Source organism: Nyctibius grandis, chromosome 1, assembly GCF_013368605.1.
Source record: "Nyctibius grandis isolate bNycGra1 chromosome 1, bNycGra1.pri, whole genome shotgun sequence".
NCBI lineage: Eukaryota > Metazoa > Chordata > Aves > Nyctibiiformes > Nyctibiidae > Nyctibius > Nyctibius grandis.
Window position 1 is genome coordinate 122,836,341 of NC_090658.1, and position 23,534 is coordinate 122,859,874.

The 23,534-nt window shown below is 46.9% G+C and overlaps 1 protein-coding gene and 1 non-coding gene across 5 annotated transcripts in view; both read right to left on the bottom strand.

Moving 5' to 3' along the window:
• Positions 1–8,595, bottom strand: part of HS1BP3 (HCLS1 binding protein 3) — a 60,752-nt gene extending 52,157 nt beyond the window's left edge. For 3 of the 4 annotated variants that reach the window (XM_068404098.1, XM_068404084.1, XM_068404092.1), the window contains exons 1-3: positions 8,449–8,525; positions 3,685–3,847; positions 3,220–3,385 (exon numbers count right to left, since the gene is read on the bottom strand). In XM_068404098.1, coding sequence (XP_068260199.1) covers positions 3,220–3,385; positions 3,685–3,734 — 216 coding nt within the window. In that variant the 5' untranslated portion in view covers positions 3,735–3,847; positions 8,449–8,525. Of the gene's footprint in view, positions 1–3,219; positions 3,386–3,684; positions 3,848–8,448 lie in introns of all 4 variants that reach the window. The other variant, XM_068404107.1, reaches the window with a different exon arrangement.
• A 108-nt stretch (positions 8,596–8,703) lies between these two features.
• TRNAS-AGA (transfer RNA serine (anticodon AGA)) lies at positions 8,704–8,785 on the bottom strand. Its single transcript has one exon. It is a non-coding gene; the product is annotated as a tRNA-Ser (tRNA).
• Positions 8,786–23,534: the final 14,749 nt, after the last annotated feature.

The following is a 23,534-nucleotide window of genomic DNA, read 5'->3' on the forward strand; positions in this document are numbered from 1 at the left end:
AGCAGGTGGAAGAGCAGCTAGACAAGGAAAATAAATTTAGCTAATATTTCAGGGAGAGAAAGAGGGAAAGGAGGAGGAAGAAGAGGAAAGACAAAGGGTCTCAAAACACAGACCTGGCTCCTAAGGTAGCCAAAACTGGATTAACATATCCAGAGCCGATGAAAATCCTATCACGCCTACCCTTCTTCTCTAAGGTACCTGTCATCTCAGCACTGTGACATTGGCTCCTTCCTCCAGCCTCTCAAATTTGATAATTTCAACAATAGCAAAAATAAGTTCCCTCTCCCATCCTGCTCACATACTTGGGAAGGCAGAACAGGCACACAGTTGTTTCTTCTTCCTCCTTCAGATGTCTCATCTCACTCTCCCTTGCTATACAAATTTGATGTGTTTGACCTGCTGCCCAATGCAACCTCATTCTTCTCTGCTGTTCCCCCATCGCCTGGTTCTCTTACACTTCACCTGCAAACTCTCTGGGGAAGGGTCGCAGTCCTTGTTTGTGCTGGTACAACATCCAGCAGAACAGGGCACTACGCAGACACTGCCGGTGCAACTCACCTCACCTGGCAGCCGCAAGGCTGAGATTTGCCTCCAGGTTAAGAAAACTGCCTACGTGCAGGAGGTGTCTCAGCTCTCATGACAGTCAGATATAGTCATTACATTTTGGCAAGATGTGACTGAAACTCAACTCACCTGAACACAGGCAGCTAGTGTACCTTAGATGGCATACAGTATCTCACCTCGCTCTGTTCCAGGACAGTCTGCCAATGCCTTTGTGTCCTGTGTCACATCTGCCAGCCCTATGCAGACATCTAGGATAACGTAGGGTTTCTCAAATGGTACCAGACATGTACATTAAGCAAAGTGAATTCCCCCACACCATAGACGCTCAACTACATTCTTCTCAACAGTACTGAACTGCCTGGGATGGGAGCTTAGAAATCTGCAGCAAATGCAGACATCTAATCACAGAGAGCAGATCGTTCTGCCTAAAGACAGGCATCTCATGACATCTGAGCTGCTTTGGGATATCCAAGGGGCTTACGTGGGGCAGGCAAATATCACACAGGACCTATGGGAGATCCACAACCTTTCGAAGGGTAGGTGGAAAATCCCAGGGTGGCATGGACAGTGAGTTGTGTGCAACTCAATTGAGCCTTAAGCATTTTATCCTGCAGTTAAAGCCCTCCACCCTAGCTGTCTAAAATGTAGAATGCTCTCCCTTTATGGTCAAAGGAGAGAGGCATTTCCAGAGGATGAGTCATCTCATTCGCCTTCTCCCCACTGATCATAAAATCAGGGACAGACTCAGATTGAAATACCCAACTTACAGAGAGATAAGTTAGGACAGGTGAATCCCTCTGTTCCTTCCAGTAACACATACAGAAAAGACTCATCAGCATGAATCGATGCAAAGCATCCATCTTCTAACCCCCCAGCTCAGGGTTTTAAATTACTCTCATACACCAAACTACATAATATATCAGACTTAGCTGAAAAAAACGTATCTGATGAGATAAATGTTATTTCCGACAGACTACACCAGTTTTCTTCTTCATGAAGAATGAAATGTCAGGAGGTCTGACCAGAGAAGAAAGCAGAAAGGTTCGTTTCACTTGAGAAGAGCAACTAAGTGCTGAAAATCCTCCTAGAGAGAGCGGACATGGGAACGGACAATCTCAGCAAGCAGAGGGGGCACAGTAGGAACTCGGTTTCTCCTCTTGATAGACGAGCTGATTTTATCTACTTTTTCTTAAGTGAAGCAAAATGTTACATGACAATAGCCCAGTTTAACACCTCGGGTTTAGTCAGGTTCTTTTTTGCACAGAGCTGCATGGATATATTGCAATATATTACATATATTATGTAATATTTTACATAATATAAGCAGACATTGCTGCAGAAAAAAAAAGCAGTTCCACATTCCTCTCTCTTACCTGCCCATGTCTGGCCCTTCCCCTGTCCTAAAACAAACTTTAACGGGCCTGTGCAACTCGCAGGCTCAAGAAGCAGTTGTGAATTAGTACTAAATAACAAACCCCCAAATAGCCACTTTTAGCCAGGACCAGTTCCTCAGCTGATGTTACAGAATAGCCACATGACACTGGCACACAGAAGGAAGCACTGCAGAAGCTAGAACAAGCAGTCAGGGAGAACAGAACAGACTCTTATGCCAGCATTGCTGCTTTTACCTTAAAGTTACATGTAGCATAAGGAGTGCAATAAATGTATGAGATCTCACCACGCACCTCTTCACAGTATTGACAGATGTGGCTTTATCTGCAAATCAGACTGTATAAATATCCATTTATCAGCTATCTTCTGCAGAGTGTGAGTTAAACTAGGGCTAATGGTCTATCAGGTAACCACGCACTCACATCACTCTGACGTTACAGTTATAACCAAAACATCTGAAAAGAGCAGATGTTCACAGCATGCAACAGGGTACATCCCCTTAGAGTCCCTTTGTAGTCAATGGACAGAGAAACACACTTCTTGGGAGTGGTTCAGCAGACAGCTAAAGCAGATCAAATGAAATGTACCCTAAATGCACCTTTTTCCATAGACTCAATAGACAGTCCCAGGTGAGACAGGTCAAGCGGATGTGCACATGCTATAGATGACTTAGAACAAGTAAAATGAATCTCTTGTGCTATGTTTTCAAACCTTTACGCTGCAGGTATCATGAAAAAGACAATCCAACTCAATAATGTTTTATACGGACACTTCTTTGTAAAACTCTTACTAAGGATTTTAAGAACCACGTCAAGGCTAATAGATCAAGGCTAACAGGTCAAGGCTAACCTACTGCAAGGTTAATTCCTCTTACTGCTCCACGTGATTCTCTCTCCATTCCAGTAAACTTACATATTTATTTCATGTTTACGTACCAAGACCCAGTACTGATACACATATCAGAGAAACTAATTTTGTAGCAGGACTTATAAAAAGCTTAATTGATTTCTGCTTGTTGATCCATAATGTAACATGCCTTAAAGGCAACAACAAACAGTCGTTGTTGCTTTGAGTTCCTGGAATAAGAAGTTCAATTAATATATGTATAATACTCCTATTGCAGAAATGGTTCAGACTGTGTCGTCCTACCAAGGACCTTGACCGAGGGAGGTTGTGATGATAAAGTATCTGCTACACCAGGACCAGAATAATCAAAGCTGGTTAAGAAAGTGATCACTAAAACAGCATTGATTAAACATTTACCATAAACTGAACTACATCTTCAGGCTTGTGCTTTGCTGATTTGAAGGCAGCCAGTCGGGTAACAACGACAATGTGATACTCTACATGGCCAGACATCATCTTCCCACGGATTTCCTGGTATTCCGGCACTGACAAATCCAGCCCCGTGTGCGTATTCTGAATTTGCCTAGGGAAGAAAATACATGCAGAGTTCAGGCATTGGCACAAAGACTTTTAACTGACCCTCTCCGAGGATCCAGTTCAAAGCTCAAGAAAGTCAGTGCAAAGACTTCCATTTAAACAGGACACCAGACAGACACTACCCCAACACTGTTCCTACTCTGGAACAACACAAATTTGGACATGGCCTGCTTCCTATATTCTATGCCAAAGCACCTGCCATGGGCCACTGCAGACAAAATGCCAGGAACACAGCATTTCTAGGAACAGAAGATGGGGATTCATTCAAAAGAGGACTTCACTCACAGGAGTTGAAGGTGCTGTCCCACCCAGCAGGGCAGATGAGAAGATCCCATGATCTCTCATCACGGCTTGTTTTGAAGCAAAGGTCTGTTCTCTACAATTCACACCAAGCCCTATCCACTTCTCCTTTGTCTTAGGACATCCCCAGGAATGGCAGAGACAATAGCTGAAAGAGACCATGAAAGAAAGAAGGAGCTTGCTTGAGTGAAGGGACAACGCAAGGTTTGCAAGAACCAACCAGGGAACTAGATTAAAGCCTGAAATACAAAGAGAAGTTGCTGGAGCAGCCTGCTGGGCCAACCACAGAGTTTCTGTCTGTGGAGGTCCTTGAGGAAAATTAGACAAACACCTATTAGGACTGAGCAAGTTAAAGGAACACATGATCTCTCTGATCTTGTGGTCTTGATCTGATCTGCCTTCTGGTCTTGACTGTCTGACTGACAGTCTTGTTTCCAAATAGCAGAAAGGGTACGCTAGCTAAAGTATCTCAGCTTTCCCACAGAAAATCCCACTGGAAACAAAACCACCTGTCCTTTCATAACCAGTTAAAGTAGACAAAGAATCACGGCGTTAACCTCCGAGAGCTGCCAACAGTCAGAACCACCCATGGCTCCTTTTGGAGGAAAATGCAACAAGGGCACTGCTGCTGCAATTTACTCAACGCATTTTCTTCTCCTGCGATCTTCAGAACCACTGAACCGTGGCGATTCCCCCTGGATTACCACCCAAGGAATTAGCTATGATATTTTTGCAAGAGAAATGCCAGGATCGTATTATAGTGCTCACGCATCAAGAGTAACACTGAGCAGGTGCTCTTGGGGCACAAGAAGACCATACATTTAATGAAATAGACAGCCTGTATCAATAGATTGGAAACCAAAACTGATCAGAGATCCTTTCCCCAAAGTCACCCCCATGCCAAGCCACAGCACACTCACTACTGCTGTTGCTGGAACCAAATACTCTGCCAGAAGCAGAAAGAGCTTTATCATCCAGAGCATTGAATACTTTCTGAACACATTTCTGAGTGTGTCCTTCCTATGTGTGAATGTGTTTTAATTAAATCAGAAGGGGCTGTTTAAAAAAACCCATATTTTTCTTTTCATTAAACATTTTTTCTGCTTTTTTTTTTTTAACCCTAGCTATATGGAGAATGTTGAGTCTCATCTTCTCTGGACTTCCTGAGGATTGCAGAGGTGTTTTGTGGAATTCTTGCTTCTTTCTTTAGGAAGTTTAGATTCATTAACACAGGTGACCCTTCACCTAAGGATACATGAGGCATACTAACTTAAAATATACTTTAAAGAGGTTTAAACAATCTACTTTCAAACAAAGTTTCAAAAGACTCCTCTCAACATGTCAAAACTTGACCAGTTCTTTTGAAACTTGAGTTTTCCCAAGAAGGCAACCTCTGATCTCCAATGCAAAACTGAATAAAAAGCTTTCTAAAGAGAGTATCTCGAGAGTTCTCTATAAATCAGACAGCAACAAACAAGGGCATAGGCCCAGTTTTGTACCCAATCCTCTTTGCAAGCCATGTTTAAAACATTAGGGCTTTAACAACAGCTCTGCCATTGCCAGGATTTTATGTTAGGTACCTGAACGCCAGTCTGTTTGCTCCAATTCTGTTCTCATTTTCTGCCAGCCAAGGACTTGACTTTACACTAACAGACAAAATTTCGTTCTCAGTTACATGTTGTCAGGCTGTAAACACAGAATCAATAGTGCTTATGTATAAATATATAGGTGCCTGGCTTTCACACAGCAGTCTGTCGAACCCGCAAGTAAGAGTCATTATCTGGAGTGTTGTCTCCTTCAGTAGCAGCCAAAATGCTGACTCAAAGGACACCTGACAACAAAATCAGCTGGATCTGGGGTTTTTAGAACATACCTGCAGCAGAGGAAATGCTCTCCAGATGTGTAGTCACTCAAAAGTTGTAACTGCAGCTATGACAGCAAAAAGGTCTGTTGGGTGGTACTCAGGAGTGACTGACTTCTGTTAATGCAGCCACAGAGTATAAATGACAAATTTACCTGCTTTTCACCTCTGATGTAAATAAAAGGAAAAACCACCAGTAAACCATCCTTCCTGAATGGCCTTATTTAGCTTCAAACACTAAGCACGAACAGATGTTCTGAGACGACACAACAACAATTTCACTGTAAGAGCTGCTGCATCAAAGAGTTCTAAAAAATGTCCTGAGCTTAATAAGTACCTTACTTACACCCAGGGTTTTTCTTTTAAAGTTGTTAAAAGTCTCAGCTAAAATGACTGTAATGGAAAGCGATTAGAGGTAGGGGAATAGCTACATTTTTGTTCATCTGCTTTAGGCCTTGTGATCACTTTTATTATCCTCTCTTACACGAAACCTACCACTATTATCTCTTCCATAGCAACACGACTTTGTGTTTTTTAAAATATAAAAATGTTTCTAAATGAACAGAAATCAGCAGGGAGGCTGAGACAGATACAGCGTAATATCCAAAGCCCACGCTAGTTCTTGTAATGCCTTAGTTTCAAAATAAGCAGCCCCAGTGTTTTAATTCATTCTACCCTGTTATTATTGTTACCCAAACGGAAGCAGCACCTACAAATCCCAAGACAGAACATAGTTTAATTGCGTTTTTCACATCAAACACCATTATTTTTACACTAGTAGCTTTAAAAAAGAACGATAAGGAGAAACATGGTTGTTTAAATTGGACACATGGATTTATTGCTTCTACTCTTTGTTCAAGTCTACCTTGTGTATCTCTAAGTTATGCTTGTGTCTACGATACAGACGGTTCAGGGGAGACTTGGGCACATGGTTAACTTTCCTAACATGAATCCCTTCACCTGAACACAACGAGGACCATTCATACAAGTAACACTGTGCTTGCACAATCAGATCATGCGGGATCGGCACGGGACAGAGGAAGGGCAGACTATATAAAGGTCAGCTGAACAGAGCAGTTTCCACAGTTCACGGAAGAGCCACTATTTTTCATTCCTGTCTTGATTTGCATATAATGTAGAGGCTTTGTATTTTAATTTATCAGCTTTCTGTGCTGAAAGGCTAAGATGGAAAAGGAAAGCAGTCACTGCAAGCAAGAAAGCAAAGTAAGGGATGTAAGCGCTATGACCAGAGAAACTTTATTCCAGTGTCTGTGTGGTCAGGAGAGCGGACTCTGCACTTTCTGCCCTGATAAAGCCAGCCCTATCAGCAGCACCCAGCAACCTCTGCCCGAAGGGGACCAAACTGTGATGACCCAGGTCACAGTAAAAGGAGAAAAAACTTGTACAACTAGTTTATTCATTAAGTGAAGGCAAAATATCAGACACAAATTATCCAGCAAACGTTTTTGTTTCTCTGTATAGTCTAACTACAAGTATGCAGATTATTATTTATTTATATTACCATAGCAACTAGGAATCCTATTCTCAAACCAAAACCAGTATGCAGAAAGAGTGAAAAAGGTCACAACTATACAGCCCTCTTACCTCACAAACTACAATATATATTCACTTGCTAAAGCCTTAATCACCCCCCCACATATATATCCAATTTTATCACTGAAAGCATTCCAGTATCAGTGGGACAGTTTGCAAGTGGGAAAGTCTATTGACTGTAAAATAAATCCAGGTGTTCAGACTTCCATTTCAAAGGCTAAAACCTAAGACAAAGTCAGTCCTACAAAACATGTATGTGAGTTGTCAGGCATGTTTGAAGGTTCAAGGCCACTGCTCCAAAGGATGTCGGGCCCTGCTGTAGCCAAATATTTAACGATTAAAATAATGGCTTTGAAGTTAATGTGACTGAAATAGTTGCTACTTATGTCCTAGGAGCTAGGTGCCAGAGTAAAGACCTGAACCAACGCTTCTGTTTCTCACGCCACATCTGACAGGGAACTGCCTCCATGTGGTCTCAAATACCTCGTGGGGGTAAAAAAAGAGAGAAATACCTCTATCATTTCTCTATAAAGATCGCCACAAGCATTTTTTTCTTGAGGCATTTCTCTTGAGGGTTCATTTGCCACATCTAGGAAAATACAGATTTAAAAAATTCAATGCAACTGAAAACGGCACCGCTGCACCCACCTAGGTCATGGTTTCGAGAAGGTGGGAAAACAGAATAAACCTATTTTGCCTAACCCTGGCCTAACTTCAAGCCAGACGGGCTCCCTGCAGACTGGTGGACACGAGGATGGGGACACAGGGCACGGCGGCAGGGAATGGGGGTCAGCCAAAGGCACTTATGACAGCATCACGCCTCAAAGACACCGGTGTACGCTTTGGGACAAATTTTAATTCCTTGAAGCTGAATACTTAATATATAAAATACAGACAAGGAAAAGACATTTCCGAAGGGTGGGAGCACACGTTGCGTCCCCAGCAGTGCCGATGTGGAAGGGAAACGACCCTAAGTTACCCCAGGAGGACAGGACCAAACGGCCGGTGTCACACCGGGCGGGCTAGAGGACAACTGTGGTGTCTCTCCCGGCTGTGAAACGCCAAAAAACTCGAGGAACCCCATATATCCGAAGGGTCCCGGGGCCAAACCCACGCACCAGCAACCACCGCCGGCCTCGCCTCAGCTCCCCCACCGCCCCTCGGCCTCCCCTCAGCGCCCGCCCCGCTCTTTCCCTTCCCCGGGCAGCGCTGCGAGCCCGGCTGCGCGGGCCCTGCCCCGCCCGGGGAAGGCCGCGGCGGGCGGCCCCGCGGCGGCAGCAGCACCCAGAGCGAAGCTGAGGCGGGCGGCGGGGTCGCCGCTCGCTGCCCGGTACCTGGTGGTGACCAGCACGGCGGGAGCCGGGCTGTGCTGCATGGCGCGGGGAAGCGGCGCCCCGCCGGATCGGCGCCGGCCCGGGCGGAGAGGCCGCGTCCGGCTGTCACGGGGTCCCGCCTCCCTTCCCTGGGGCTGGCAGCGGCCGCGCGGCCGGATGTTTGCCGGCGGGCGGCTTCGGAGCAAAACCATCGCCGGGAAGAGAAGGGGGAGGAAAACGTCCGGGCCAGGGGAGGGAAAAAAGAACACCTCGGGTCGTAGTCGGCAGGATTCGAACCTGCGCGGGGAGACCCCAATGGATTTCTAGTCCATCGCCTTAACCACTCGGCCACGACTACACCGACGGACGAATATTCTGGCACGGAACCTCCACTAATTCACCCTCCGCTCCCTTTTTTTCCTTTAACGGTGCCAAAACATCTCCCCGGTGGCATCCCTGTGCCCTCCTCCTAAGGGGGAACAGCTCGGACTCCTCCATGTGCCTTAAAATAGCGGGCACGGTGCTGCTCGAGAGCGTTAGCGACAATAAAAACCAGCCGGGCGCTGGGTGCCTCCGCCGGGCGCAGGGTGCTGCTGAGCCCGCGGCCCGGCCCACGGGGTGGCTCGGAGGGGCTGTTTGCTCCAACCCGTGTTTTGGAAAGCAAGCGGCGAGCAGCTGCTCTCTCTGCTGCCCTCCGCCGGCACCCGCAGCTGGCCTGGGGAGCCCAGCTTCCTTCGGGTGCTTTTATTTCTCGGTGTTTCTCTGCAAGGGCGTGCGGAGCTTCTGCAGGGAAGCACCGAGGAGAAAAAAAAGCTTCGCACCGGCCACAGCTTTCTGCTGTCTGCTGCTCACGCTTCAATGTCACAGCAGAAAACTAAGGAGATGCAATAGAAACGCAACAGAAACCAGCCGCTGCTGCTGCATCAGTGCAGCCGCCCCCTGAACGGGCTCCGCACCCCGAGTGGGTACGCAGCAGGGTCCAGGGGTGCCCCCAGAGAGAAGCAGCCCTTAAAAGAGGTCCTGGTGAGCGGATTGGGGCTTTTCATCCCGGAAAGAAACAGCTGGAGGAGTTGGGGATGTGATGGAAGTCTGTACAAATCAAGAGAGATCCAAAGCTGGCAGATACGGAACAATCTCTTGCTGCTTCTGGTGAAACAGTAAGTCTGGAGCATGAAACTCATGAGTCAAAACAAACAAAAAAGGGAGACTTCACAAGTGGAGTTCCTTCCTAAATCCTGGTTGTTTTCTCTCCCTGGCTATTGCCACTGGAAACCGTTTGTTAGGCAGAGTGTAAATACCACCACACTGCTGCAGCCTTCCTGGCGTAGGAACCACGGTTGCCAGAAGTGCTGCAACCCGCTGGGAAAGCTTTCGAAACATGAATTGTTCTCATGTGGCATCTGAAGGGTTAAAAAGCTCTGGGCTGGAGTTCCTGAAAGCATAAATATATCCTAAATAGTTCTATGTCTAAATGAATTACTTCTCTAATGGCATTTTTATCCCCAGTTGGCTTCCTGGATAATCCAATTTATTCAGATAGTCGCAAGGAGTAAGCACCTGGCAGTTTGCCGCCTGAGACAGCAAAAATAGAGCAGGACCTGAGCCCCGAGCTCCTGCTGAGGCAGTGCTCGTCGCACTCGCTGAGCGGTGTCCATACAAACGTCGTCGAGTGCCTGTGAAGATGCTTCAAAACCTGAGGCTTTTCTCCCTCCCCAAACAGAAGTGTCTGCTCAGCCCCAGTATGCTGCTGGGCTCTGTCTTTGACCTGGAGAGGTTGTGTGCACTATGTCGGTATGCTCATGAAGAAGTCCAAGCGCTGCCTATTTATCTGATTTCTTAGCAAGTCTCATCATATGTGGCATTTTTATAACTCCACAGCCTGTATCATGAAAAGCATCATGTAGCTGGAAAATAAACCAAATGCCTCAGTGTTGCTAACCTCTGAAGCTGTGGAAAGAATCAGCTGGCTTACCCATGATGTTAGGCTAGGGTCTTTCATCAGGTGGTGACTGTGAAGAGTGAAACTCGGCATAAAATGTGCACAAAAATCAAACCTGACAGAAGAAAAGTGTAATATGGTGATAGAGCTGTCTGCTGGAGCTGAGCAACGATCTTGCCTTTTTCAGAAGCAACCTCCCAGAATACTTGGAGTTTGATTCCCATGTTGCTTTGGATGCTACATAGAATATTTCTTCCATTGGACCCATTTTTTTTTCTTTTTTTTTTCTGGCAGAAAAGAGCACATTGATGAGCGTTGGCCAGACCCTGCACCCTGGCCATCAGGCACAGTGGCACGGATAGTCAGCGTAGCTGATCATCAATTGGAGACATGCAGGGGAAGGGCTATGGGAGGATGTGCAGCAAATCTGAGAACTAATACCAGTAACAGTCATCACTAATAAAGTTATAAGTTATCATTTCCTGCAAATAAAGTTATCCTACCAATATTTGAATTACCCTCAGCTGCTCCTCTCACCCTCATGGGACTCTGTTGCCTCAGTTCAGTTGTGTATGAGCAAAGGAAAGAGGAGGAAGCTCTCTTAAGTTTCAGGGCTCTTTTCTTTGGGACTGCGGGCTTTTTTCCTGCCTTTTAACTCTCCATGTTGACTGGTTTAGTAGGTTGCTTGGTTTATTTTATCCATTCTTCTTTTTTTTTTTTCTTTCCTTTCTGGACCCTCAACAAACTGAATCAACATATTCATGCAGTCAGTATTCAGTAGCCTAAATTATGCATAGCTGCAGCATCTCTGTAACAAAACTATTAATGAATTTGCATAGAATACCCTTATATAATCCCTTTTTTTTTTTTACTGTAGTAAAAAATGTGTGGTACTTTGTTAGAGCCTCAGTGGTTTCTAACTAGGTGAGGCAAGGCTGAAGATGACTTCTCCAAGTGGAAGAAGGTGCTCAAAGAAAAGGAGGCCAGTCTAATTTCCATCAAACACTTCTAGAAAATGGAAGAGAAGAATGAATGGGAGACAAGTAATTAAGCTCAGTAGGTGGTTGAAGGAGCTTCATTTGTGTTCAACGTCTGAAATGGGCAGTGTCCATATAAGAGGAGCTCTTGCTGACAGACAGTATCATCCTGAAAACCTAAAATAGTAGCTCCCACAATACAGGGGTAACGGAGAAGCAAGGTCTAAACCAAAGAATTTAAGGAGACATACATATAACCTTTATAGCTAGTGTAGCTGTTTCAGTTTTTACCATCACCTTCATCAAAAATCTTTTAGCTGTCCTTATTTCACTGAAATAAAAGGAAAAAGTGATGAGTTATTCTCAGAAATCAAAACTTAGATACCTAATCTCACCTGCAATACAGTATCCTTATAAATCTCATAATTTTGGGACACCTTCTGAACATTTGAGTTCAGTAATACAGTTCTGCTAATCTGGGAGCACCCACTACATAACCACTAATGGTCCTGAGCTGCCTTCTGTAAAAACCTTCTTGTCACACTGAAGTAGTCTAAGTTTCCACTATATCTAGTGGGTTATCACTTTGTGCTATGAAATAAGAACTGCCTTCCCTCAGAGCAACTATATCCAGCACTGGCAGGGCTCGCAGAGCAGAGGGCTCCTGGAGGCTCAGCAGTGGCTGGTAAATGAGTCAGTATCATCATTTTTCCCCACGTCTTAATGAAATCCCTCTTAGGGACCAAAAATTTTTTCTCCTCTCCTTCCACAGGACCTACCTGCTCTTCTACCTGCTGACTGCACACGCAGGAGCAGGCTCTGCAGGTGTTTCCTTGAACACAAGGAGAAGCGCTGAAAGGCCATGTAATGGGGAAGGGGTGGGGATGTTACCCTGTGCTCTGTGCCTGAGCTCTCATCAAAGGCAGCTGTCGAGGTGTACATCCTCCATGACCCTGCACTGCTCCTGCATCAAACCTCTGCCTTGCGGGGTCACAGATCAAGAAGACCCTGCTTTGAACCTCCTTCCAAAAACCCCGCTCCCAGACACTCAGCACAGCTGTAATATCTGTGTAGATATTACAGACCCAAAGCCTCAGACACCCAGGTGAGGGTGACTTCTGCTCAGGGCCGGTGAGCATCAGCTGTTTGCCTCTGGACTAATTTTGCTGCCCACTAGAGAGCACTCCAATACAAGATATAGACCAAGGATGGGTTGCTGGTGCTAACTCCAGTCCCCAGCTGTGTCTCACCCTTTGGGAGCCAACTGCCCAGCTCCTGTCCAGCACGATTTTCTTGCACAGACAATCCCACTGACTCCAGTCAAATCGTCAGCTCATGCTCAAAACCTGACTCTGGGACCAGCGACACTGGAATTTTCAACAGAGCTGAAGCCAGTCAGTGATACGACCACATTTGCGGTAAGGACTGATGTTGGTATTTACTTTTTATACACAATTTTACTCCCAATAGTTAAAATAAGAGCCTTTCACTGACTCATAAGCCAAGGTAGTTTTCTCAGCCACCTGCCTCAACACGAAGAGGGCTTTGGGGGACCAAGGGTTAGGTTAACAGTTGGACTCGATGATTTTAAGGATCTTTTCCAACTTAAATGATTCTATGATTCTATTCTTAGTGGGAGTGGGATGAAAATAGGGGAGAGGAAAGAAATGCTAAAGGTTAGAAATCAGCAGCCTACAGCTCGTGTCCTCTGTGACCTCTCTCTGTGCTAGCACAGGGCTTTTCTGCCAGAGAAAATTCTGGCATAGATCATAGATCATTCTCCATCCACTGGGCTGGAGCAAGACAGGCAAGGAAATGATGGGAGAAATGATGGATACAGCAACCATCCCCCTCCCCAGTGTTCAGAAAGGGTCACAAACACATTTGCTGTCCCTTGCCAGACGTGACTCAAAAGCTCTCTCCTTTGGCCCTCACTGTGGTGACCTAAAAAACATGTGACAGAGATTTTTGCTAGGACTTCAGCAAGCTCAGATGGTTCGGGGGCTGGCAGGTGGCTGCAGAGCTTATGCTCTAACACCTGTGAGATAGCCAGGTCCTCTTCAGAGCTTATGGTCCGATGCCTGTGAGATAACTGACAGCCAGGTCCTGGCTCCTTGAGGAACGGCTTGGTGCCATATTGGAGACTCATTTGGTGAGCAGGCAATGGGAAATGCAGGCGGCGAGCAGTGTGTTGGAAGCAGCTGTAGCAGAGAGCCCGGAGCTGAGAGGTGAAGGGGACACTCCTCCGCTGTCCCTTCAGCTCTGGCTGGGACACGGAAAAAACAGGTTTGCACCACGTAGCCCTTCACCATGTGTGCTGGAGGACTGCCCACTGGCCATCTTCTGCAGGCCCTGAGTTCCCACAAAGGGTTGAAGCAAGGAAGAAAAACCTCCCAAAGCCTGTTAAAATATTGAGTGATTTGTGGCTGGGGTCTGTTCATTCAGTTTGACGCAAACGGGCTGCAGCCCTACATTTCAATCCATCTCTGTTCCCCATGAGGGCACAGGGGGGTCCCCATCAGGGCCAAGGTGTGACCCCATGAACTCGTCCCAGGGTCACGTCTGTCTCCTGGCCACTGAGCAGGGACCTGCTCCTGCAGCACTGTATCCCTGCCTGGGTGTGATTCTTGGCAGCTCGTGGATTTGCTTTTCAGCTGCCCCAAGACAGCAGGTGAACAACAGTGAGTTTATAAGCCCAGGGGGAATTGTCCACCAATTTTTGGACTCTGCCTGTAATCATGGCAGGGTGAGGAGAAATCAGAGCCCTGCTTAGGGTATAGTAAATAAAATGGGGGGGGAAAAGAAAGGGCAGAGGAATGTATTTAAAAACCAAAGAAATTGGCTATGAAAACACAGTTTAAAAGCTGAACATGAAAATTTTTTTCATCCTTGATTCATATTGGGAGAAATACAATATTATTTAATGACTGAAAAAGGCTACACTAGAGTAATAGGATTCCAGGATTCCACACCAGTCACTTTATCACTCCTACCACTATTCGTTTTCAGATGACAATTACAAAACACAGATGTGAACCACTAGGAGATTTTATATCAGGACTGGGCTTCTCTATGAGTTTCAAAGGTAGCCAGAATGGTAGGTTTAAAGTTCACTTTTGTTATATGATGTGGTAAGGTTGTTGATAGCCTGTCAAGGCAGCCTTTTAATCTACACACCTCCTAAACTTTATTCTGGGGAGAAGGGAGGAGAGTTATATAGCTGTTCTTCATTATGCCTCATGCTTTTCACAGAATCACAGAATGTTAGGGATTGGAAGGGACCTCGAAAGATCATCTAGTCCAATCCCCCTGCCGGAGCAGGATTACCTAGACCATATCACACAGAAACACGTCCAGGCGGGTTTTGAATGTCTCCAGAGAAGGAGACTCCACAACCTCTCTGGGCAGCCTGTTCCAGTGTTCGGTCACCCTCACCGTAAAGAAGTTTTTCCTCATATTTCTGCGGAACCTCCTGTGTTCCAGCTTGCACCCATTGCCCCTTGTCCTGTCAAGGGATGTCACTGAGAAGAGCCTGACTCCATCCTCGTGACACTTGCCCTTTACATATTTAAAAACATTAATGAGGTCACCCCTCAGTCTCCTCTTCTCTAAGCTAAAGAGACCCAGCTCCCTCAGCCTCTCCTCATAAGGGAGATGTTCCACTCCCTTAATCATCTTCGTGGCTCTGCGCTGGACTCTCTCTAGCAGTTCCCTGTCCTTCTTGAACTGAGGGGCCCAGAACTGGACACAATATTCCAGATGCGGCCTCACCAGGGCAGAGTAGAGGGGGAGGAGAACCTCTCTTGACCTGCTGACCACACCCCTTCTAATACACCCCAGGATGCCATTGGCCTTCTTGGCCACAAGGGCACACTGCTGGCTCATGGTCATCCTGCTGTCCACTAGGACCCCCAGGTCCCTTTCCCCTACGCTGGTCTCCAACAGCTCTGCCCCTGTAACTTGTACTGGTACATGGGGTTGTTCTTGCCCAGATGCAGGACTCTACACTTGCCCTTGTTATATTTCATTAAATTTCTCCCCGCCCAACTCTCCAGCCTGTCCAGGTCTCTCTGAATGGCTGCGCAGCCTTCCGGCGCGTCAGCCACTCCTCCCAGTTTTGTGTCATCAGCGAACTTGCTGACAGTGCACTCTAATCCCTCATCCAAGTCATTAATGAATATATTGAAGAGTACTGGTCCCAGTACCGACCCTTGAGGGACTCCGCTAGACACAGGCCTCCAACTGGACTCGGTCCCATTGACCACCACTCTCTGGCTTCTTTCCTTCAGCCAGTTCACAATCCACCTCACTATCCGATCATCCAGACCACACTTCCTCAGTTTAGCTGCGAGGATGCTGTGGGAGACCGTGTCAAACGCTTTACTGAAATCAAGATAGACCACATCCACAGCTTTACCATCATCTATCCACTGGGTTATGTCCTCATAAAAGGCTATCAAGTTGGTTAAGCATGACTTCCCCTTGGTGAAGCCATGCTGAGTGCCCCTAATGATCCCCCTATCCTTGATGTGCCTAGAGACAGCACCAAGGACAAGTTGTTCCATTACCTTTCCGGGGATGGAGGTGAGGCTGACCGGTCTATAGTTACCCGGGTCCTCCTTCTTGCCCTTTTTGAAGACTGGAGTGACATTCGCTTTCCTCCAGTCCTCAGGCACCTCTCCCGTTGCCCACGACTTAGCAAAGATGATGGAGAGTGGCCTAGCAATGACTTCCGCCAGCTCCCCCCACTTTAAACAGTTAACCTGTAATATGATGAGCCACATGTCAGGAATAATCTAGTAGAAACCACAGGTAATCTCTGCTGAAAGATAAACCTGGGTCTTGACCTGCTGCTCTTAAGTTTGGGGGTCCTAGGTAAATCATGGGTAAATTTCATGGTAGCTGGTGAGGAAGAAAAGATGAGATTTCCTGGTTTGCTCCAGTTTAATAAAGCCAAGCCTTAAAATACAGAAAATTGTCTACATTATTAAAAAATCACATCTACAGTAGATAGATACAGTAGACTTTTTTTAAAGAAGACTTTCCAAAAAAAAAGTTCTAGTTGGTCCTACAACCGTCTGTATCCATTAATATTCCTTCTTCATATGACATTCCATCTGAATATGAGGAAAAACTTCTTTACTTTGAGGGTCACAGAGCATGGGAACAGGCTGCCCAGGGAGGGTGTGGAGTCTCCTTCTCTGGAGATATTCAAAACCTACCTGGACACGACCCTGTGCAATGTGCTCTGGGTGAACCTGCTTTGGCAGGGGATTGGACTAGATGATCTCCAGAGGTCCCTTCCAATCCCAACCATTCTGTGATTCTTTGATTCTGTGACTGGAGCCTCTGCTTAAATCAGTCACTCAGGTGTTCAAAGCTGCAAATACAAAGCCAGAATGATGATGGCTACCCAAGCATTACACAGTCAGGTGAATTGGCCTGGGCTGTGCTGAGCTGGGGAGTATAAAGGGAGACCCAGGAATTGTGGAAAGCTGATTGCATGGAAGGTGCTCTTCCTTCCTGAGACACCATCAGGAATGTCCATACCGATCCTGTGCAAGGTTGGAAATACACCTATAGTATTTCCTTAATCCTTTGCCCAAGCTGCCTGCAAGAGCAGGCAGAGACATGTTAGTACAGAAAGGGAAAAAATAAGATGTGAAGGAGCGTGGCTGTCCTTAGGTCCTGGCCAGTGCTGGCTTAGGTCCATCTCCAGGTTAGTGCTCTTCATTGCTCTCGCTGCCAGCTTCTCAGCTCCCCAACAAATACCAAAGGTCTGGACCTTTCTTTCCTCAAAAGAAAAGCCACTGTTTATTGGATATCTATGGCTCACCTCAACCTTGCTGGAATAAGCTCTTGAAGGAATGAAGGCAAGACTATGGACAATCTTGACAATGGGCTAGGTTTCCAACACACAAGCCCATCAGCTACCCTGTGCTGGTCTCCAGGGTCCCCAGGGCTCCATTTACACAAGTAGATTAAATAATGCCAGGGAGCAATGTCAGCACTGTGACATTGTTAAAAGGATCCCTGGCATGTTTTCAGCCTAGGGCTCTGCTGAATGGTTGTTGGGGACAGTTCAGTTGTTAACACAGGCCAGGGACCATTCTCAACTGATAGCTTATACATGGCCCTCAGCCTTGGAGGCTAAGGGAGTTTAGCCATGTGGACATGGGCTGATCCACAGCAATTGACCTTGGTGCCAAAGAGTGGTCCTACAAACATTTAATTTGCCTGTATAGATGTAGCCTAAGTGGCTAGCTCTTCTTGCACAATTATGTCCACCCGGAGAGCTCATGGGACGAGTCTTTACATTCACAACCTGTCTTATACATACTGTACCCATAAGGCACCACTGTACAGAGGGAAAAACTACTGAGAAGATTCAGATCTGGGTTCACTTGCAGTTTCCACATCGCTAAATCATCAAGGCCCAGGAAAACCTTTAACTGTCCTCGTGCCTTTGGCTCTTATTATAACTGTCAGGCTAGATATAATCTGTGTGCAGAGTGAGGCCCTGCAGAAAGCATAGAGGCAGAATTTGACATCTCCTTGTTCCAAGTGCAAAGTGCTTGTTAGCAAACCAACAGCTGCCTCCTGGACAACCATTTTGTTTTGTGCAAGAGTCAATCACATCAAATCATTTTCAGCTGCAGTTTCCTTTTGGCTACAGAGCGAGGAGCCCGAAGTGGCATATTTTGACTTACTAACCTGGTGGGATCAATGTATGAACCACAGAAACAGGCAGAGCTCCCCATGCACTGCTGAAGTCACCCACACTCAATGGTGTGCTTTTCAAGGATTTCTTCAATATCAGAAAGTCCCATCTCATATATTTTTTCTACTAAATTCCAATGATCTTTTCATAAGGAAATGTGCTTTGTGTAGGTGCTAAAATAGGCACCTGGGGTCTCCCTGCAGGCTGCAAGGCACCCAAGACATCCACATGGTGCTGGTAGATGAGGCAGAAGGTGTTAGGACAGCCCCACTCTTTTCTGAGGCAGCAGCTGAAGGTCTGGGTTTCTCGGGTGTCACCAGATACTCATGTTTAAGCATCTGAGATGGTCTCAGGTGCCTGAACCTGCATGTGAGTGTTTGGGTGGGTAGGAACAGGCAAGAGGGCAAGGCAAAGCAAGAATATTGCCTGCATCAAATATTAAAGGCAGAAATGTACATTACCTAAACACTGACAGCAGCACAGCCCACACCAACTTGAGTCAGAGCAATGCAAAATAAGATGGAGCTTCACCTGATACACCTATGGTAAAAGCTCTGTAATGGCTGACGCTGCGACTCTTACATACTCAGAAGTCATTCTGACAGCACGGCATGAAGAAAAAGGGATATGTTCCCAGATAACAAGTGATAGGATGAGAGGAAACGGCCTCAAGTTGCGCCAGGGGAGGTTTAGATTGGATATCAGGAAAATTTTCTTCACCAAAAGGGTTATCAAGCATTGGAACAGGCTGCCCAGGGAAGTGGTGGAGTCGCCATCCCTGGAGGGATTTAAAAGACGAGTAGATGTAGTGCTTAGGGACATGGTTTAGTGGTGGACTTGGCAGTGTTAGGTTAATGGCTGGACTCGATGATCTTAAAGGTCCTTTCCAACCAAGACGATTCTATGATTCTGTGATTCTGTAATGTACTCCTGCTCACAGGCAGTTTTCCATCTCCCTCTCTAATACACAGCACACACGTGTACTGGGCTGCTTTACCTATGTTTCACAGCCTAAGGGGAGAGAAACCAGAGTGAGTGTCTTCCAGACTGCTAGTGCTTTCCACGTTTCATCTGTGCATCGGAAAACACCTTGCACGGAGACTTGCTGCTGTAAATCCCGTTACCGGGAGGTGGTGCTCCTGCCCTGGGAGTGATCCCTCCCTGCAAGCCCGGTCGCTCCCCGGTGCTCAGCCTTCTGCTGATGCTCGGTCCCGCTGCAGCTACCCAGCCCCTCTGCTCAGGTGGGTCTGGATGGCCCTGTGGGGTGATTTCTCCTCCTCTGAACTTCTTATACTGCTCAGCAGCTGAAGAAGAAAGCAGCCCAGAGCGTGAAATCTCTGCCAAAAAAAAAAGTTGGAAAAGGTAAGATGGAAAAGGAAAGCAGAAATTGTGGGGTTAAAATGCAGAACTGAACAGGAGGCCAGAAGATATGGTGGTGGTAAAAAGTAGTTTATGAGCTGCTCAGTTTGCCACGTGGTCTATGCTGGTCTCTGGGGGGCCTTTTAGGTGAGAGGCATCTCTCCCGGCTGCCAGGTGCCCAGCCCAAATCACCCACGTCCCTTCCAGCATGGAAGGACATACAGCCCTGTCAAGAAGGTAAGAGAGACATAGTCACCAAGAGAAGTGATCCAGGCCATGCAAAGTTGCAATCAAACAGGACTTCGAACCACATCCTTTTCCCCACCCAGACACTCACCTTCCTCCACATCTCCTCCTCCTCAAAACCCAGCACAACAGCAGGCACAGAGGAGTGAAGGGAAGAGGAACGGGCTGAAGCAGAGCAGGTGGCAGGTCTGATGCCTCAACTGACTCCTATGGCTTATTAGTGTTCCCAGAGTTGAGGAAACCAAAGTTGGTACCTCCAACTAGGTACCTGTTGTTGTAAGCTGCACTTAGGTAGGATGGATCCACCTGTTGATTCCTGCTCAAGGTGATGTTCCCAAAAGGGAGCGAAATCAGTTCTTGGGGACAGGACTTTCTTTGCCAGACCCCTGTCAGTGTGGAGAACTATTGGGCTGATCTTAAGGACTTCAGAGTTTAGCTCCATTTGACTGGTCTACAGCAGAAAATGAAAGCATGGGATTAAGAGCATTGAAGTGAAAGAGAGAGAGGAAAAGTAGCTGTCTGACAATGAATAAACAATACCAAAGGATGGGTAGATAACCTAAAGGGGAAAAAATAACCCTCACCTTCCTCCCATGTTCATAGTGGTGAACACCTGCGTCCAGAAATTTAGGAGTGAGCCAGAAGTGAGGTTATTGGTCAGACTTTGCATTGGGATAGAGAGCAAAGGACTTGGTTTTGGTTCGAAGAAATTCTCTGTCTCAAGCGACAGAGAAGTGAGAATGACACAACAGCCATGAGCAGCACTGGCTGGGGAGGGATGGGGAGAGGACAGAGAAGGGGTCTCCTGCGAATAGCTGGGAATTCGAGGGAATTCGAGGTTGAAAGATGGAGGTGAAATACTGTGTGCAATGTTCCCTTTCCTACGCTCCCTTGGGTGCCCGCTGGCAGACACTCTCCCAGCCAGGTCTCCCCTTTGGGACTGGCTGATACCCCCAGGTCTGAGGAGCCTTTGCAAAGGGGCTGGGAGCTGGAGGACAAGAAGTTGAGGAGAAATGCAGTAATCTGGAAGACCAATGAGAGAAAAAGGGACTGGGTGGCGGTCAAAGGGTGAAATATGTAAAAATAAGGAAGCACAAAGCAGAGCTTGAGGACAGCTGTAGGAGAGCACCTGGTGACATCTCACATGGACAGCCACGGCTGGGGAGGCAGCTGAGGTCTTTCTGCACGGACAGACCAAAACGTCTGTAACAACTATCTCATCTGTGCTCTTTGGTTAATGCTGTGGGAATCACTTTCTGGAGGTACGGCTCTCCCTCCAGTAACTAGTAATGGGAGGAAGGTGATTAGCTAGACTGAGAAAGAAGCCAAAATGAAGCAAGGTGAATCCCACCCCTTCTGACCAGACCCTAGACCAGACTACCACCATAAGGACACTTGGGGTGAGTCATTGCCCTGATTCGGCATCCGTGGCTTGGTGCATTGACAAATTACCTGCTGACTTTGCACTTTTCAAAAAGCAAATGGGATTATTTTTTTTTTTTGACTGAGCGCTCAACTGTGTTTTCACTTGCTATCTTCAGGTGGCTTATGACAGACCCTGTCAGCCAGATGCTGAACAGGGCAATTTTCCCCAAGGGGAATGGAAAGTCTAATCCAAGAAACTTTTATGTTTCCAGAAGGACTGAACTCTCAGTAAAGCGTTTCCATAAGTCTCCTGTCCCCTAGCTAAAGTGTAGTGTTCAAACAGAAAGTGATGTGAGACAGCATAGCTTTAGACATCCAGCTTGTGGTGACGTAAGGTCTCTGGGCCTGAAGGAGAGCAGCCCTACGGGGTCTTTGAATCCATCTGATGTTTCATGCATGGACTTTGTGCTTTGATTTGTCTTATCTTCCCCGGCTATCCCCGTGCAGACAATCAGGAAGAATCCAGCTTGGCTTCAGTTTAAGTAATTTTTGGAAGGAGGTGCTGGAAGATTTGGAAAGAAAATTATGCTGTTGCTTGGTTATTTGCTGAGCTGGCCTTGCCATCACTTGTAGCCACCTCGCTAGAAGACGTTTGTTAAGTGAAGCCACAAGAGATTTCTTGTGTGGTCACTACATGAAAACATATTCTTCTAAATAACCACTAGCATCAATATGATGCTCTGAACTTGCTCAAGACTTGCAAATTTGGTTGAGCCCCACTGGCTTAGCTAATGGAAACAGCCACAAACACCTCCAGTTTTGAAGTGTGGAGGGAGTTTGTCACTGCAGTTTGGTTTTATTCCATCAAAAAGTGCTGATGACAGGAAAGGTGAGCGTGTGTGGAGGTACAGGGCTGTAGGAATGTGGCTATGACACCAGGTACATGGTTATTGCATGAGGATTTCCTTTCTACCTCAGTTTCCTCCTTTGAGAAGTGGTCTTCCACAGCTGGTGGAGTTCTGGTTAAATCAAATACCCCCTTCTTTCCTTTGCTGAAGAGCATCTGTAGGGCAGCCCCTCTCTGGCAGGCAAGAGTCCCAGGCTGCGACCTTGCCCACAGTTGCAAAAGAGGATGGAGCCATGGTAGGAGAGTCCACCCTGCCCAGGACTCAACCCCACACATGGAAATGAATCAATGCTCCACATGCCAAGGTCCCAAACCACCATAGATAATGCAGGAAGGCAGTGCTGGGGACCAAGAGAGGGAGTGGAGGGAGGAAGACTACAATGGAGGGGACAAGGCCAAGTGTCAGCCAGGCAGAAACGATGCCTTCCTGACCCTGAAGGAATGATCGTCCCAAAAGTGTTCTCAGTAAAAAAAACAAATTTAGTGAGCAGACTGCCCCCTCCTTTCCAAAAAACCTGCCCAGAAGGGCCTATTGGTAAAGGAAGGGAGAGACCATGGTGGAACACGGTGCAAGCTGTTAAGGTACCGGAGTCAGGATCCCTCCTGGCATACAACCACTGGCTTCATGTTATTCGGGACAGATTCTTAGGGAAAAATTAGAGGCAAATGCGGCCCTTTCTCTTCATCTTAAGTTCTGGCATACTTCTGGTTCATTTAATACTTGGTGAACAGGGTGATGGGACAGTCTCAGAACCGTGTTTTTCAGTCGGTGCTGGAGTTACTCAGAGGATTTGTAAGTGTAAGAGCAAAGAGAGATGGAGCAAGTGAGCAGGGTCGGAGCCAGCGTCACCACGTTGGTTGAGGGCCACCATGGGCAGGAGCACATCGCTGTACCCACAGCAATGGGGAGTGCCCTCAAGAGGAACAAGTCTATTTGTTGGTGAAGCCGAACGGACATAAAATCTCCCTTGGTTATATGTGTGTTTTTTCTGTATAAACTTGCTAATTGAGTTGTAAAATAAAACTGCAGCCTTTCTTCTCCAATTTCTGCTGCTGCAGCAGCGTGCTAATTTGGTTTTGGAAGGGGGCTGGTAGAAGGTGGCTCTTTGCCAGCGTGAAATTATGTGCAAAAGGTTTGCACTGGGAGAGAAGGGAGCCCGACCTCAGAGCAGGGAAGGGCTGGGGGCAGGAGCTGCCGCGCTGCTGCACAGGGCTGGGACGGCTTGGGAAGGTCCTGCAGCTGGGCTGGGCTGGGCTGATGGAAATTCAAGAAAGCCCAAAAGAGTTTAGCCGAAGCTGCAATGGAGAACAGATGGGAAACTCTGGGCTTGTGCACCTCGATAGACACTGTGCGGTTGAGAGGATGAGCTGAGGGATTTCATGTCTCCATTCCAGCACAGCCGGGCAGGATTTGCTTCTTGGATCTGTATACATGTGTGTGTGTCAGCTGGTGCGGGCATGTGTGCCTGGTGCGTGCAGACATGTGTGTACGTGTCGCTCGGGGTTGTGTGGGTATGTGCTTGCCTGTGTTTGGGTCCCCATACAGACGGTGAGGACAGGGATCTGGCTCTCATCACCCAGCAGCACACGGCT